This window comes from Eulemur rufifrons, chromosome 3 (genome assembly GCF_041146395.1).
Source record: "Eulemur rufifrons isolate Redbay chromosome 3, OSU_ERuf_1, whole genome shotgun sequence".
In the NCBI taxonomy this organism is placed as follows: Eukaryota; Metazoa; Chordata; class Mammalia; order Primates; family Lemuridae; genus Eulemur; species Eulemur rufifrons.
In genome coordinates this window covers 97,512,562-97,529,980 of record NC_090985.1, presented here as the reverse complement: position 1 = coordinate 97,529,980, position 17,419 = coordinate 97,512,562, and the positions used below count along the sequence as shown (strand labels likewise).

Sequence of the window (17,419 nt, the reverse complement as noted above, 5' to 3'; positions counted from 1 at the left end):
AGGGCTGTCAACCTAAAAGAAGAAGCTGAGGCAAAATTACTACAGAGAGTTTATTTGGGCCAATGTTGAGGACTGCAGCCAGGGACATACTTCAAGGTTGCATTGGAGAGTTCTCTTAAGAAGAAAAGAGAGGCTCAAGTTTTTAAAGAACAGAAAACAAATTAGGAGAGGGGGAAATTACAAAAGTTGTTTCTCAGGAATTCTCATTGGTTTACAGAAATAACATTGGTTAGTGATTGTCTATACACTTTTGGACTATAGGGTGTATGGTATTTTACAGCTACTTGTCATCGGTTTGTCTAAATCCCACATAGCAAGTGACTTCAAGAGGTAATTATTTGGTTCAAGGGGGAGTGAGACGTGATGGCTGTTACATTTTAAATGCTTATGTGGGCCTAATAATTTATAGGGGCTAGCATTATTCAGATAAAAAGTTATTTTTCTTTCTTAGGGCCTAAGCTGGCATAAGCAGCTCCTTCTTTCAAAGTCACCAATCAAAGGGTTGCTCCCTCTGCCTTGTAGTGCAGTCCAAGGGAGTGTGAGAGAGGAAGCCTGGGGAAAGCAGGTTTCCCTTATGTTATATATGATGTAATTATTGGTTTTTAAAATTTTTTTTTATTTCAACATATTACGAGGGTACAAATGTTTAGGTTACCTATATTGCCCTTTCCCCACCTGAGTCAGAGCTTCAAGCATGTCCATCCCCCAGATGGTGCGCACTGCACCCATTATGTGTGTATATACCCAACCCCTCCTCCCCCCTCCCACCTGCCTGACACCTGATGAATGTCATTACCATATGTGCACTTAAGTGTTGATCAGTTAACACCAATTTTATGGTGAGTATATGTGGTGCTTGTTTTTCCATTCTTAGGATACTTTACTTAGTAGAATGGTTTCCAGCTATATCCAGGATAATACAAGAGGTGCTATATATTGTTTTTTGTGGCTGAGTAAAACTCCATGGTATACATGTACCACATTTTATTAATCCACTCATGTATTTATGGGCACATGGGTTGTTTCTACATCTTTGCAATTGTGAATTGTAGTGCTATAAACATTCTAGTGCAGATATCTTTTTTATAGACTGTCTTTTGTTCTTTTGGGTAGATGCCCAGTAATGGGATTGCTGGATCAAATGGTAGTTCTACTTGTATCTCTTTGAGGTATCTCCCTATTGCTTTCCACAGAGGTTTGTACTAGTTTGCAGTCCCACCAGCAGTGTATGAGTGTTCCTATCTTTCCGCATCCACACCAACATTTATTGTTCTGGGACTTTTTGATAAAGGCCATTCTCACTGGAGAGAAGTGATATCTCATTGTGGTTTTGATTTGGATTTCCCTGATGATCAGAGATGTTGAGCATCTTTTCATATGTTTGTTAGCCATTATTTTATTTTAGTTTTGGTTTTTAAATGTTTTATTTTTAAAATAATTTTTCAAAATTATGTGTATTAAAGGTGTTTCTAAAATTACTTCTATCATTAGTTTGCCTTTTCAAATTGGAGGTCGATAATCAAAATAATATTTTTTTCTGAAGGTTAAATTATTATTAATTTTTAGCTCAAAATACTAAGGGATACAAATGTTTTTGCTACATGGACTGCTTTTGTAATTCTTGAGTCACGGCTATAAGTGTGCCCATCATCCAAATAATGTTTATTGTACCTATTAGGTAGGTTTTTCTTCCTCTCCCCCTTTCCTCTCCCCCTGCTTAATTTTCAATGACTTTTACTTCACTCTGTGCACATGTGTGCCCTTCGGTTAGTTCTAATTTATTAGAGAGTATATGTGGTGTTTGTTTTTCATTCTTAAGATACTTCATTTAGAATAATGGTCTCCAGTTCCATCCAAATTGTTGTAAAAGGCATTAAATCATCCTTTTTTATGGCTGAGTAGTACTCCATGGTATACATATGCCATGTTTTGTTAGTCCACTCATGAATTCATGGGCGCTTGGGTTGATTCCACATCTTTGTGATTGTGAATTGTGCTGAAATAAACATCCTAGTGCAGGTGTCTTTTTTGATAAAAATTACTTCTTTTCCTTTAGGTAGATAACCCAGTAGGGAGATTGCTAAAACAAATTGTAGGTCTACTTCTAGTTGTTTAAGGAAACTCCATACTATTTTCCATAGAGGCTGTACTAATTTGCAGTCCCACCAATAGTATATAAGCATTCTTTTCTCTCTGCATTGGCACCAGCATCTATTGTTTTGGGACTTTTTAATAAAAGCCATTCTGACAGGGGGAAGGTGATATCTCATTTTGGTTTTAATTTGCATTTCCCTGGTGAGATTAGTGATGTTTAGCATTTTTTTCATATGCTAATTGGTCATTTGTCTGTCTTCTTTTGAAAAGCTTCTGTTCATGTCTTATAAAGGGCTGATAACTAGAATCTATATAGAACTCAGGAAAATCAGCAAGAAAAATCAAACCACCCCATTAAAAAGTGGCCAAAGGACATGAGCAGAAACTTTCCAAAAGAAGATAGACTAATAGACCCCATTTAATAGATCCCATTAAAAAGTGGCCAAAAAAACATGAAAAAATACTCAACATCTCTAATCATCAGGAAAATGCAAATCCAGACCACAATGAGATAACGCTTAACTCCAGTGAGAATGGCTTTTATCAAAAAGTCCCAAAACAGCAAATATTGGCATGGATGTGGAGAGATAGGAGCATTCATACACTGCTGGTGGGAGTGCAAACTGTACACCTTCTATGGAAAGTGGTATGGTGATACCTTAAAGAACTAAAAGAACTAGCATTCGATCCAGCAATCCCACTACTGAATAGCTACCCAAAGGAGAAAAGACAGTTTATAAAAAAGACATCTGCACTGGAATGTCTTTTGATGACTTTTAAATGGGGTTGTTTGTTTTTATTTTTGCTGATTTTCTTGGGTTCTGTGTAGATTCTGGATATTAGCCCTTTATCGGATGTATAGTTTGCAAATATTTTCTCCCATTCTATAGGTTGGTTGTTGTTTATTTCCTTTGATGTGCAGATGCTTTTTTTTTTTGAGACAGAGTCTTACTCTGTTGGCCCAGGCTAGAGTGCCGTGGCATCAGCCTAGCTCACAGCAACCTCAAACTCCTGGGCTCAAGCGATCCTTCTGCCTCAGCCTCCCAAGTAGCTGGGACTACAGGCATGCACCACCAATGCCCGGCTCATCTTTATATATATTTTTAGCTGTCCATATCATTTCTTTCTATTTTTAGCAGAGACGGGATCTCGCTCTTGCTCAGGGTGGTCTCAAACTCCTGAGCTCAAACAATCCACCTGCCTCGGCCTCCCAGAGTGCTAAGATTACAGGCGTGAGCCACCGCGCGCAGCCCAGATGCTTTTTAATTTAATCAAGTCCCATTTACTTGTTTTTGTTGTTGCTGTAATTGCCTTTGGGCTCTTAATCATAAATTCATTGCCTACGCTGATATCTAGAAGGGTTTTTCCTATGTTTTCTTCAGAATTTTTATGGTTTCATGCCTTACATTTAAGTCTTTTATCCATCTTGAATTAATTTTCATCAGTGATGAGAGATGGGGTTCTCTTTCATTCTTCTGCATGTGTTTATCCAGTTTTTCCAGCACTATCTATTGACTGTTGCTTCTTTTCCCCAGTGTATAGTATTGTCTGCTTTGTTGAAGATCAGTTGGCTGTCAGCATATAGTTTTATATACTGGTTCTCTGTTCTGTTCCATTGGTCTATATCTCTATTTTTGTACCAATACCATGCTGTTTGAGTTACTGTAGCCTTGTAGTATAATTTGAAGTCTGGTATTGTGAAGCCTCCAGATTTGTTCTTTTAGCTTAAGATTGCATTAGCTCTTTGGTCTCATTTCTGGTTCCAAATGAAGAATAGAATTATTTTTTTCTAGATCTGTGAAATATGATATTGGTATTTTGAGGGTATTTTATTGGATCTGCAAATCACTTTGGGCATTATGGACATTTTAACAATGTTGATTCTACTGGCCCGTGAGCATGATATGTTTTTGCATTTGTTTGTGGCATCTGCGATTTCTTTTCTCAGTGTTTCATAGTTCTCCTTGTAGAGATCTTTCACCTCCTTGGTTAAGTATATTCCTAAGTATTTTATTTTCTTTGTAGCTATTATGAATGGCATTGAGTCTTTGATTTGACTCTCAGATTGACTGTTATTGGCATATTGAAATGCTACTAATTTGTATATATTGATTTTATAAACAGAGACTTCACTGAATTTATTTATCAATTCCAGGAATCTCTTGGTGGAGTCTTTGGGATTTTTTAGATACAAGATCACATCATTTGTAAAAAGCAATAATCTGACCTCCTCTTTCCTGATTTCAGTACCCTTTATTTCTTTCCCTTGTCTGATTGCTCTGGCTAGGACTTCCAGTACTATATTGAACAGAAGTGGTAGACAGTGGGCACCCACCCCTGTCTTGTTCCAGTCCTTAGTGGGAATGCTTTCAACTTTTCCCCATTCAATATGATATTGGCTGTGCATTTGTCATATATAGCTTTTTTAATTGTGAGATATGTTCCTTCTATGCCTAGATTTTAAGGGTTTTTAACATGAAAAGGTGTGGATTTTTTCAAATGTTTTTTTCTGTATCTATTGATATAATCATATGGTCTTTGTTTTTGCTTCAATTTATGTGGTGAATCATGTATATTCATTTATGTATGTTAAATCATCCTCGCATCCATGGGATGAAGCCCACTTGTTCATGATGGATTATTCTTTTGATGTGCTATTGGATTTATTTAGCTAGTATTTTATTGAGGATTCTTGCATCTATATTCATAAAGGATATTTATCTGTAGTTTTCATTTATTGTTGTGTCCTTTCCTGGATTTCCTGGTTGTGTCGTTTCCTGGCTTCTTAGAATGATTAAGAGAGGATTCCCTTCTTCTCAATGTTTTGGAATACTTTCTGTTTTATGGGTACCAGCTTTTCTTTGTATGTCTGATAGAATTTGGCTGTGAATTAATCTGGTTTGGGGCTTTTTATCATGGAAGATTTTTTTATTACTGCTTTGATCTTGCTGCTGATTATTGGTCTGTTCAGGAGTTCTATTTCATCCTGATTGAATCTTGGGAGGTTGTGCTTTTCCAGGACTTTGTCCATTTCCTCTACATTTTCTAGTTTATGTCCATAGAGATTGTCATAGTATTCACAGATGATGTTTCGTATTTCTGTGGTATTGGTTGTAACGTCTCCTTTTTCACTTCTCATTGAGATTATTTTGGTCCTTTTTCTTCTATTCCTGGTTAATCTACCAAGAGGTCTATCAATTTTATCTTTTCCAAGAGCCAACTTTTTGTTTTGTTGATCTTTTGTATTAATTTTTTGTTTTCTATTTCATTTAATTCTTGTTATTTGTTTTCTTTTGCTGGCTTTTAGTTTGAATTGCTCTTCCTTTTCTAGTTCCTTGACATTTGACATTAGGTTTTTAATTTGTGATCTTTCTGTCTTTTTGACATGGGCATTCAAGGCTATGAATTTCCCCCTTAAATATACTTTTGCCAAATTCCATAGATTTTGATAGCTTGTGTCTCTTTTGTCATTCAGTTAAGAAATCTTTTGATATCCATCTTAATTTTATTATTGACCCAATAATTGTTCAGCAGAAGGTTGTTTAATTTCCATAGCTTTGTGTAAATTTTAGTGTTTCTCTTCAAATTGATTTTATTTTATTCCACTGTTGTCTGATATGATACATGGTATGATTTTGATTTTTTGAATTTTTTGAGATATATTTTGTGGCCTAAGATATGGAGATGTCCCATGAGCTGGTGAGAAGAATGTATATTCAGTAGTTTTTGGGTAGAATGTGTAAATGTCTGTTAGGTCCTTTTTTTTTTTTTTTTTTCCTGTTCCATTTAAGTCCAGTGTTTGTTTATTTTCTGCTATGCAGATTTTTTCAGCTTTTACAGTGGGATGTGGAAGCCCCAGCAATTGAGATATTATTATTTATTTCCTTGCTTAACTCTGATAGAATTTGCTTTATATATCTGGAGCTCCTGTGTTAGGTGCATATATATCTAGGATTATTATGTTTTCTTGTTGAATTGCTCCCTTTATCTTTATATAATGATCATCTTTGTCTTTCTTTACTATTGTTGATTTAAAGTCAGTTTTATCTGATATGAGAATAGCTACACCTGCTCTCTTTTGGTTTCTGTTTACATGGAATATTTTTTCCATCTTTTCACATTGAACCTGTGTGCATCCTTGTGGGTTAGAAGTGTTTCCTGGAGACAGTAGGTACTTGGCTTGTGTTTTTTCATCCATTCAGCCAGCCTGTGTCTTTTGAGTGGTACATTTAAACCATTAATGTTAAGAGAGAGAATTGATATGTGGGATGCTGTTCTGTTCATCATATTGGGTAGTAACTTATTGGTTTGTTTTCTTACTTCTGCTATTGTTTTATAGGGGTTGTGAGCTTTAGCTTTTTAGTGTGGTTTACACTGCTGGGTATCTATCGTGCTGATTTGTATATAATGCAGTTCTGAGTATTTCCTGTAGGACAGGTCTGGTGATGACAAATTCCCTCAGCGTTTGCTTATCTGGAGAAGAATTAATTTCTCCATCAATTGTGAAAGTTAATGTTGCAGGATACAAAATTCTAGGCTGGAAGTTGTGCTGTTTAAGAAGACTCAAGGTGTGGCCCCACTTCCTTTTGGCTTGTAACGTTTCCACTGAGATGTCTGCAGTTAGCCTGATGGGTATTTTTTTTTTTTTAATAGGTTAGTTGTTCCTTATGTCTTGCTGCTTTTAGAGTTTTCTCATTCATTTTGAATTTCACCAGGTTGATTACTACGTGTCTTGGAGATGTCCTATTTGCTATGAATCTTCCCAGTATTTGATGACCATCTTGTATCAGGATGTCTGGATCTTTGACAATACCAGCGAAGTTTTCTTCAATAAATCCCTTAATTAGATTTCCCATGCTTTAGCTCTTTAACCTTGTCCCTCAGGGTTACCTACAATTCGTGTGTTAGGTAGCTTTGCATAGTCCCATATCTAAGTTATTGCTCAGCTATTTTTATTCTGTTCTCTGCCTCCTTGAATAACTGGGTTAGCTCAAGAGCCTTGTCTTCAAGCTCTGAGATTCTTTCTTTTCCTTGGTTTAGTCTGTTGCTGATGCTTTCTGCTGTATTTTGAATTTCCCTAAATGACTTTTTCTTTTCTTTAAGTTCTATTATATCCTTCCTTATGTTGTCTAGCTCTTTAGTGACTTTTTCATTAATTTCCTGAAATACTTTTTGGCTTCTTTTTGTTGTTGTTGTTGTTTTTTTTACTTTCTCTTCAATTCCATTCATCTTATTTGTCATCCATATTCTGAATTTAATTTTTGTCATTTTGGAAATTTCCTTGTTGTTGGAGTACACTACTGTAGCCACATTGTGATCCCTTGGGGATGTTGAACTATTTTGTTTTTTCATGTTGCCAGGGTCCTTTTGCTGAGTTCTTCTCATCTGAAACCTCTTTTCTTGTCTCGGGGCTAATAGGTTTGCAGGGCACGTATTCTTTGCTGGGAACTTTCCTGTTTAATTTAAAGAATGGGAGGTCCCTAGATGGTACTTTTTTTCTACTCTTAAATGTTGCTGTGGTAAAGGAGGGGTGTGTACACTAAAAGCCTATAGTGCAGCTGTTGTCGTTTGTCCTGTTCACCTGATTGCCACAGTTCAAGCCTGTGCTAGATGATCTTTATGTTGGGTGTTGAGTTGTTTTCCAGGTCATTGTATGAAGTTCAAATTGGGGGCTGGGAGAGAGCCTCTCCTTGGAGGCTGATATTGTGGGGATTGCTCTGCCTGGAGTTTCCTTGAAAAGGTGACAGTGCATTTGGGTAAAGCTATCTAGGCAGTGGTTGTTGGTTCCTGGGTTGTGGGCATTTGCTCAAACCAGGTCCACGTGTTTTGCGGGGTTGAGGCTGGGAGGGTCCCTGGTAGTGTGTTCAACCTTGGGACAGTTCCACTGGCCCTGCAGCAGTGGTGGAAATTCAGGGGTGGGGTCTTGGGGTCCAGGTGCAGTGCTGGAATTGCAGGGGCAGTGTCTCCTGTCTGGCAGGAGCTGTGGGACCACAGGGGTGGAGCTTCAGACTCCAATGCAAGCACTTCAGAGTTGGGACTGGGAAAGAGCCAGAAGCAGGGTCTCAGAGCTGGAAGCAGGGTCATACGGGCAGGGCCACACAGGCAGCTGTCTGTTTTTACTTGGGGAACGGGGACAGGACCACAGAGGTGGTCGGCTGTTCTGACTCGGGCGATGGAGACAGGTCTATGCAGGTGGCAAGCTGTTTTGCTGGCTGAGGACTGTGGATGCCAGGTCACATGGGTTGGGGTTGATTCCAGTGGGCCAGGGACCGTGGACTTCTCCCCACCTTCCTAGGTCCCGCTGAAGCTGTCACCCAAAGCTTCACAGGTCAGGGGACTGAGGCACCCAAGGCAATTCCTCTGCTGAGATCCTGCTGCACTGAAGGGGAGGGCTGCTTGGGTTCCACTCAACAGGGTATGGTTCAGAAGAGCCTCTGCTCAGTCTGCTCCCTCCCCTGCCCAGTGGGGATGATGTGAAGGCTACTGCTGCAAAGCTGAGTCCAGTGCAGACTGGTGTCATTCACCTGAGAGCACAGGATAGTGTCAGCTGCAGAAACCCAGGATCTGCTGCCACTGGATCCTTACTGTGCCTGTGTTTTGGTGCAGTGGTTCTTCACAGGCTCTAGTAGTCCATCCAGACAGAGCCTTGTGGTGCCGGAAGGTGCCCTCTTACAACTGGGCCACAGTGCCTGCTGGGTGAGCACGGCACCCTGGCACTCTATCCTAATCATCCCCGTGTGTAAATGCCTCCTCACAGATCTCTTCGATCTTTTTGAATGTATCGCCTGGTCACCTTCTTTGTCATTCTGAGTGTCCCACATTGCTTCTCTGTGATTTCACAGTGTTCTTTCTGAGAAGAGCTATCCATAGGTAGGCATCTGCTTGCAATTTACATTTGTTTCCCTGAGAGCAGAGTGCTTGTGGGCTGCTTCTAGCCCACTGTCTTCCACCAAAAAGCATGACTATTTATTTTTAAATACGAGCAAGTATTTAAGGTGATAAGAAAGTAATATAATTTATGAATTTATAATTTATGAAGAAGGCTTTTAAAAATGACTTTAAAATGAGAAATGAATGTTAAATTTGTTTTTCCTAAGAATATTTTTTTATTCTTATTTCAGCATATTATGGGGGTACAAAAGTTTAGGTTACGTATATTGCCCTTGCCCCCCCAACCACCCTCGAGTCAGAGCTTCAAACGTATCCATCCCCTAGACAGTGCGCATCGCACTCATTATGTATGTATGCACCCATCCCCTCCCCACCCACATCTGCCCGACACCCGATCAATGTTATTCCTAAATGTGCTCTTAGGTGATGATCAGTGAAACCAATTTGATGGTGAGTATATGTGGTGCTTATTTTTCCATTCTTGGGATACTTCACTTAGTAGAATGGGTTCCAACTCTTTCCAGGAAAACACAAGAGGTGCTATATCACCGTTGTTTCTTATAGCTGAGTAGTACTCCATGGTATACATATACCACATTTTATTAATCCACTCCTGTATTGATGGGCACTTGGGTTGTTTCCACATCTTCACAATTGTAAATTGTGCTGCTATAAACATTCTGATGCAGATATCTTTGTTATAGAATGTCTTTTGTTTTTTAAAATTTTTTCTTTGGCATGTACTGGATTTATAATGCTGTTTTTCATATTAGATTTATAGTTAATCTATGTTGCTTGAATAAACATTTTCTTAAAACTAAATAATCTTTCCATTCCTGTAAAACCTACTTATTTATAATGGATATTTCTTCATAGTCTATATGAGGTTTTTAGTTTTTTTTTTTTTTTTAAGAAATTATAAACCTGTTCACAGAAGAGATTTGTTAAATGCATATGTACGCACACACACATTTAAGTACTTAACATGTACCAGATAGTGTTCTAGGTTCAGGGGATATTATAGTAATTAAATAAAATTTCTGTCTGCTTGGAGTTTACATTCCAATGAGATTTATGTAGCTCTACCCATATTCTGGGGAGAGGAAGAGTCTTTTCAACTTATTTCAACTTATTCTAATTTTAGGAAATGCATTGAGGCCTTTTGTACCATTGTCTGCTGTTCTTTCACAGTTTATTGAGCACAAGAAGTATGTGGTTCTTCAAACTACGTGCATAGAACAACCTGAGCCTGAAACTTTAATTGAAAGCAATTGAGGCAACAGATGTCAGCTTTTTTTAAGACATCCAAATGCCTCTGAAGGATATAAAAGAGTACTGCCAATCATAGTTGCTCTTGATTGCAGTTATACTCAGTCATACCTCTAGGGTGATAAACATCAGTCCATGGGGGGAAGATATGTGGATATGTGTAATTTGAAAAAAAAAAATCTGTCCTTTTATTCAGATATGCTCTTCTGGAGTACTCCTTTTAGTTGAAAACCACTGATTTTAAACTATGCATTTACTTCTCGTTGTAACTTTGGCTTCATTTTTATTTGGCTCAGAGTTATTTGGGAGAGTGTTTTTAATCTCTCTTTTTCTTATTTTCTCTGTTGTTTCTTTTAAACTTAGTTGGGTTGTTGCTTTATTCGCATTATATTCAGAGAATCTTGCCTATTCTGTAAAATTTGCTTTTTTTTGCTTTAGTTAAGTGGTATATTATAAAGTATGTTTTTTTAAATGTTCCCTAAATTCTGAAGATACATGTTCTATTTATAGAGAATAAAATTATAAATGTGTGTATATGAAGTATATGTATATGTAATTTAAGTTATATGCTTTTATTTTGATATAGCAAACATATTAATATATACCATTTCGGATGTGCCAGGCACTATTCTTAGTTCTTTACTAATATTAATTAATTTAATCTTCACAATATTCTAATAGGTTATATACTAATATCGTTTTACATATGAGAAAACTGAGGCCCAAGGAGATTTAGGTCCCTTTCCTATCAGGTTGTGGAACCAGTATTCAAACCCTGGTGGTCTATCACCAGAATCTATGACCTTAACCACTATGTTAGCTTAACCACTTTGTCCTCATTCATTTTTATTCTGCCTGAATAGAGTTTTGTGTTAAAATTTTTTATTACCATTTTATATCTATTTCTAATGGTCTTGCTTTATATGTTTGATGCTATAATCCGATGTATAAATATTCATAAATATTACTTCATTTATTTTCTCACTATTAAGGCTTTCGGTGTCTCAATGCTGTGTGCCTTTAATTCTACATAACTGATATTAATATTGCATATGTTTTCCTATTGTTTATGGGAGTCCAGTGCATATATATGCATTGTTAATTCTGAGTGTTCTTGTAAAAAAATTGTAATATGTTTAGATTAAAAAAGTAAAAACTAATTATGAATATCTTTTGCTTTGGTAGGGAGTTTATAGTCATTTATAGTCAAAGGGCATATGTTTGGATCTAACTTAGGACATTTTGTGTTATGCTTTTGTTTCTTTTGCTTTCTCTCTTTTGTTATGAAGATCTATTCCCTTTCTTTTCCTATATAAGCCTTTATTTTTCTGTTCCATGGTTTTAAGTTATTTATCTCTCTTAAAAGTCTGGAAAATTTTACTTGCAATTTGATATAACTTTTCTCCCTAATTATAAGAAATTAATATGCATAGTAAAACATTTGGAGAATACATTAACACATAAATATGAAAACTTAAATTTCTTCTAAACCCTAGGTAATGGGTTTAGATGGAATCAGTAAATTTGTTGCATTTTTCTAATAGTCTTGCATGTTTACAAATATGTAAACATATATAGTATTGTATGAAATATACATATTGTATATACATATAATCTTTAAAATACAATTGACTAAGCAGAATATTCAACATAAAGTTTTAATTTTGCTACTTACTATTACATGAATATTTTTTCATAGCATTACATATTCTCAAAGGCATTAAAATTATACAGCAGTCCCCCCTTATCCACGAGGGATACATTTCAAGACCCCTAGGGGATTCCCGAAACCACAGATAGTACCAAACCCTATAATACTATGTTTTTTCCTGTACATACTTACCTATGATAAAGTTTAATTTAAAAATCAGACACAGAAAGAGATGAACAAAAATAATTAATAAGAAAATAGAACAAGTATAACAACATACTGTAATAAAAGTTTTGTGAATGTGGTCGCTCTCTCTCTCTCCCTCTCTCAAAATATTGTGTTTTCAGACTGCAGTTGACTACAGAAAACTGAAACTGCGGAAGGCGAAACCATGGCTAAGCGGGGACTACTGTGTATACGCCATTGTGTAGAGTTGCCAAGGGATATGATGCTCTCTGTTTTGACAAACATACCTATATGTTCCATCATCTCTGATGTTTTTATCACATTAATTTCTTAGCAAAAATTCTTGAAAAATAGAATTACTAGGTTGAAGATAAAGATTTTAAGTCTTTTTATACATATTGCCACATCTCTTTCCATAAGTTATATCAGTGGTGCATGAGTCTTGAACTCACTACATTCCTGTCTTTAAAGTAGAAATAATAATGAAAATATACTTTAAATGTTTATGTATACTTGGAACATACAAATGCACACATAGTCTTTAATTTTTAAAAGTAAGACTAAGGTCTTTTTCTTGCATAAAGCATAGCTTTAGTTAAAGGGACCATACACCCTAGTTTGCCCACTTTTGTTTGTGACTCAGTTTTCCATCTCCTTGGCATTCCCTTTCACTCTCAATAGTGTCCTGGTTGTATAGTCAATAATACCGGCACCGTACCTCTAATACATCCTTTAAATTTCAAGTTTCAGTTTCAATTAAAGTGAAGTGAGAATTTAAACAGAATTGTTTCATAGGGCATAAGGTTTTTGAATCTTCTTAGGGTTTTCCAGACAAACTCTTCTGATTTTTTTTTTTTTTTTTGAGACAGGGTCTCACTGTGTTGCCCAGGCTGATCTTGAACTCCTGGTTTCAAGCAATTCTCCTGCCTTGGCCTCCCAAAGTGCTGGATTACAAGCATGAGCCACTGTGCCTGGCCTCTGAATTTTTCTTATTGCTTCTTTAGTAAATAATTTATATAGTATGCTGAAGATGGTAATAATCTCTTTTCCTTTGTGCTGCATCTTAAAAAAAATGTTCTTGTGCTGGCTAGTCTCTAATTTCCTTTGAATATAGAAAAATATAGCCAATTCCAAAACTTGCCACCTGTGTGGATTTTCTTCGGTCTCCTTCTCTATTTACTTAGTACTAATGGAATTCAGATTCCTCTCTTAAATCATAGCTAGTGATTGATCTATACAGTTTTAGCCCTATTTCTGATGAATATCTGGTGATGATAAGCTGTAATTCTTTTCTTTGTCTGGTTCTTTGTCCAAGAATTCCTTTGAGAATTCTTGCCTTGATTTTATTGATGAGGAAATGTACACAGAGAGATGCAAAGTGCTTTGTCCAAGGTTATCTAATGACTCACTGTCAGACTCAAAGTCAGAATTCCTGTTTCTTGGTTCTTTCCTTATTTCAAGAACACTCTAGCTCCCAGTGTATCTGTAAGTCCTCATTGACGCGGTATAATCTTATGAAGATCCTTATTTCTTAACCATTAAGATGCATTTTATTAGATAGAAAAACATAGAGATTAAGCAGAAAGCTTTCCATTTGGAGTGGTCTGTTGAACTAAGGCTTCCATTTTTAGAAATACGATTTTAAATGAATATAAGATCATTTAAATATATAGTGAAATCCTTTTAAAATTTGGAGTTCTGTAGTTAACCTCTGCATCAGACCTTGTTCTTAACTAAAAGTGTTTGCCCATGTGGTTAATTGGAATAAAAATATAAAGATAGAATTAATTCATTACATTCACTAATGCTAGGCAAATATACATATATAATAAAGAGGGTAATTCAACCAAATGTATTCATAATTCCATGTTAAAATTGTGATTTGGAAATCTAAATTACCCAATAACTACTGTAATCCTTCTTCATTTGGTATATTGACTAGGCTCAAAGTTTTGAGAGAATACACAACGGGCTATGTTGACAATGGTAAGAAAGCAAGGATTGGTTCATTTTAGAAAATCTAACTTTGTTACCATGAAATCATTATAAAGACATTATATAATTTACATTACATATTTTATGTTGTATATTTTATACTATATAAATATTTGTGTATTATTGATGTGTGTATATATATAGATGTATATATACACATCACACACATACTCATATATATACAACACGTAGAGAAAAACCTCAGCAACTCATTAGGAAATAAGTTATAGCTCAAGGAATCACCTATTTTTAAGATTATGTTATTCAAATATATCATACATAAGTGGAAAAAGAACACATACTCTGAATTTACACAAACTGAACTTACTGTGGGAAGGAATTTTACTTTTGACTAAAAACATTTTATTGAGAGACATCATAAAATATAATTTCAGTACATAATTGAATAAGAAAAAAAGTTTTAAAAGCACAGATTACTTGCTAATACTTAAAAAATGTTTTCCAGGTCTCTTTGATGTTATTTTCAACAAAGGAAATATATGCATTTTCCAAAGTCATGAAATGAGGCATCTTTCTCTTGCTCTTGACAATGGCTTTGTCACTGGAATGGTATGTAAATTTTCTCTTTGCTATATATCAATAGTATTGTGTCCGTGTATAATATGTTTTTGCATAAAATATTTTGTAAGATTATCAAATTATATTTTCCTTTGGCTTGTGCTTATACTTTTTCCCATTATTCTGTTTTCTTTCATTAATTTTTGAGATTCTGATGCATAAATAGTCCTAAATTTCAGCAATTGGAATTTAGACAAGTAGACCAATTCTCTGATAATGTTCAAAATTTTAATGAGCTTTCAAGAGGAGACTGACTTCTCAATGGCCCCTATCGGAAGCATAGTATTGGGAAAAAAAAAACAGTAATTTTACCTAATTATGCTTTGTGTTGCTTAGTTTAGGTTTGAAAAAGCAGCTCTATTTATTTATTTATTTTTTAAAGAAACTGGGTCTTGCTATATTGCTCATGCTGGTCTCAAACACCTGGCCTCAAGCGATCCTCCCACGTCAGCCTCCTGAGTAGCTGGGACTACAAGCATGAGCCACCATGCCCAGCTTGAAAAGTAGCTTTTAATATGTAAAAACTGTCTGTAAAATGCATGCATGTCATTTATTTTGAAAAATGATACAGCATAGTGTAACTTTAACACACTGTTTTAAGTGCTTAATATGTATTATAATATTTAATCCTTAAATCTGTGGAATTCATTATTATCCCTATTTAACAGAAGAGGAATGAAGTATAGAAGAATTAAGTGAGTTGCATAAAGTCACAAGCTAGTAAGTGTGGAAGCAGAAATTGAACACAGGCAATTTGACACTAATGCTTATGCTACAGCTTACTCATGTAACATTATATAAGATTACACAATGATTTTAACTCATGGCATGTTATTTAACTTAAAAGAAAGAAAAAATTATCGGAAAAAAACTTGTGTAATTTACAGGCCTGAAATTCATACTAAGTGATTAGTTAGACTCTCTTCATGAAGCCTTTTCTCCTTGACTTTGAACATTACAGTAAGGTATCCTGCACTCTATTTTTTATAGCACATTCTGATCAGCATGGAGCCTGGTCATAGTAAATGCATAATAAATATGGATGTAGTGGGTATGGAATCTACTCAATTAAATTAAGAGTTGAAGAAATGTCTTATTACTACATTTTTCTAAAATCAAATTCTCTACTTTTAAGCTCCTATTCTATTAATACCAGGTTGGTGAGAGATTCTATCTTAGTTACTATGAGACTCATCTTTCACAGAATATTTTACCTGGTATGGGGCCTCAGGATATCTGGTGATAGCCTTGGTAGCTTTGGTCCACATTGATCACTGTGCTATGCTCATCAAATGTCAGATGGTTTCTTGAAGAAGTAGAGCTCTTCTGCTTCCCTGCTGTATTTGGGCAATGGAACTTTGCTGAGGTTTGTAGCTTAGTGTCTTGGACCCAGCCATTTAGGGTGCACCAGTGGGCCCTTCCTCTTCAAGCTCTACTGCCTTTCTGGGGCACTGAGGGGATATGGGATGGGGTAGAACTTCAGACACTGCCTGAAACTATGAATGTCTCCCTGTAGCATAACCTCCTTAATTTGTTTAGTCTTTTGAAAGAAAAACCTAAGAGCGAGTTAAGATTTTTGTTAATTTCAGTTTTTAGTCCCAAATTGTCTTAAGTTAGGGGGGCACAAATGAAGAAATGAGGAATAAACAGTGATAAAATACATATTAACATCTCATTAAATTATCTTGCCACTGGACTTACTGTTACCCAACACTCTGCATGAGTTCTGAGAAATCAAGAGAAGAAAGTCCTTGAAGCAAGTCACGGGAAATAAAGCTGGGAAATAAAAACACTTGAATTATTAATACAAAATTGTGATATTTTATAAATGGTACAAGGATTCTATAAAATGAAGTAGACCTGTGTGTGTGTGTGTGTGTGTGTGTGTATAAAATGTCAATTTTTTTTTTTTATTTCAGCTTATCATGGGGGTACAAAAGTTCAGGTTATATATATGTTGCCCATGTCCCGCCCATTCCCTGTGTCAATTTTTAAATTTTTTTCTCTTGCTGATTTACAGTTTTTGGTTTTTTTTTTTTTTTCTTTTAGGCTAGTGGTGGAGCCACCACGGAGCTGCGGGTGCTTTATCAGCCCAACCGCTGTGCACTTCTTGAGTCAGCACTAGTTCCTGGTCACACAGTTGTTTTTGATCGTCATGGCAGAATAGCTGATGAATCATCAGCCGGCTATGCAAACCTTTCAAAAGAGTTTGTGATTTTTGTCAAGGTAAAGTGGAGGAAAGTCGTTAAAATTTATATTGCTAAATACCTACTTTCTTTTGCCCTGTTGAGGAAAACACTCGAATTGAGTCGCACTGCAGTAATCCGATCACTTCCCACTAGGTGGCGTTGGTGCCTATTACCATTCTATTTGCCCAGCCTTTGAAAGGCAACAGAGATCACAGCCTTAGCAGCAATGATGCTGCGATAGGATTAACATCCTGTATCTGATTGAAATTGGAGGTTAAAACTATGGATTTGGGAATTCTGAATAAAAAGTTAGAGAATCTTACATTTGGGAATCAAAGCTTTTAGCCTTTCTTGGCTTTCAACATGCCCTCCTCATTAAGCTTAATCATTTCTAGCTTTCGATTTGAAGTGAGAGATATGTGACTTCCTTTCACTTGAACACTTAGGGGCCATTGTAGGGTTATTAATTGGCCTAATTTCAATAATGTTGTGTCTTAGGGATTAGGGAGGCCTGAGAGGAGAGAGAGAAAGAGATATGAGGGCAAAGCTGGTTAGTGGAGCAGTT

General features: G+C 36.0%; 1 protein-coding gene across 1 annotated transcript in view; it reads left to right on the top strand.

Annotated features, from left to right (window-relative positions):
- The window catches only part of RP1 (RP1 axonemal microtubule associated), a 286,090-nt gene that overhangs the window by 74,919 nt on the left and 193,752 nt on the right, over positions 1 to 17,419 (top strand). The window contains exons 12-13 of the mRNA XM_069466500.1: positions 14,553 to 14,656; positions 16,715 to 16,891. Coding sequence (XP_069322601.1) covers positions 14,553 to 14,656; positions 16,715 to 16,891 — 281 coding nt within the window. The remainder of the gene's footprint in view (positions 1 to 14,552; positions 14,657 to 16,714; positions 16,892 to 17,419) is intronic.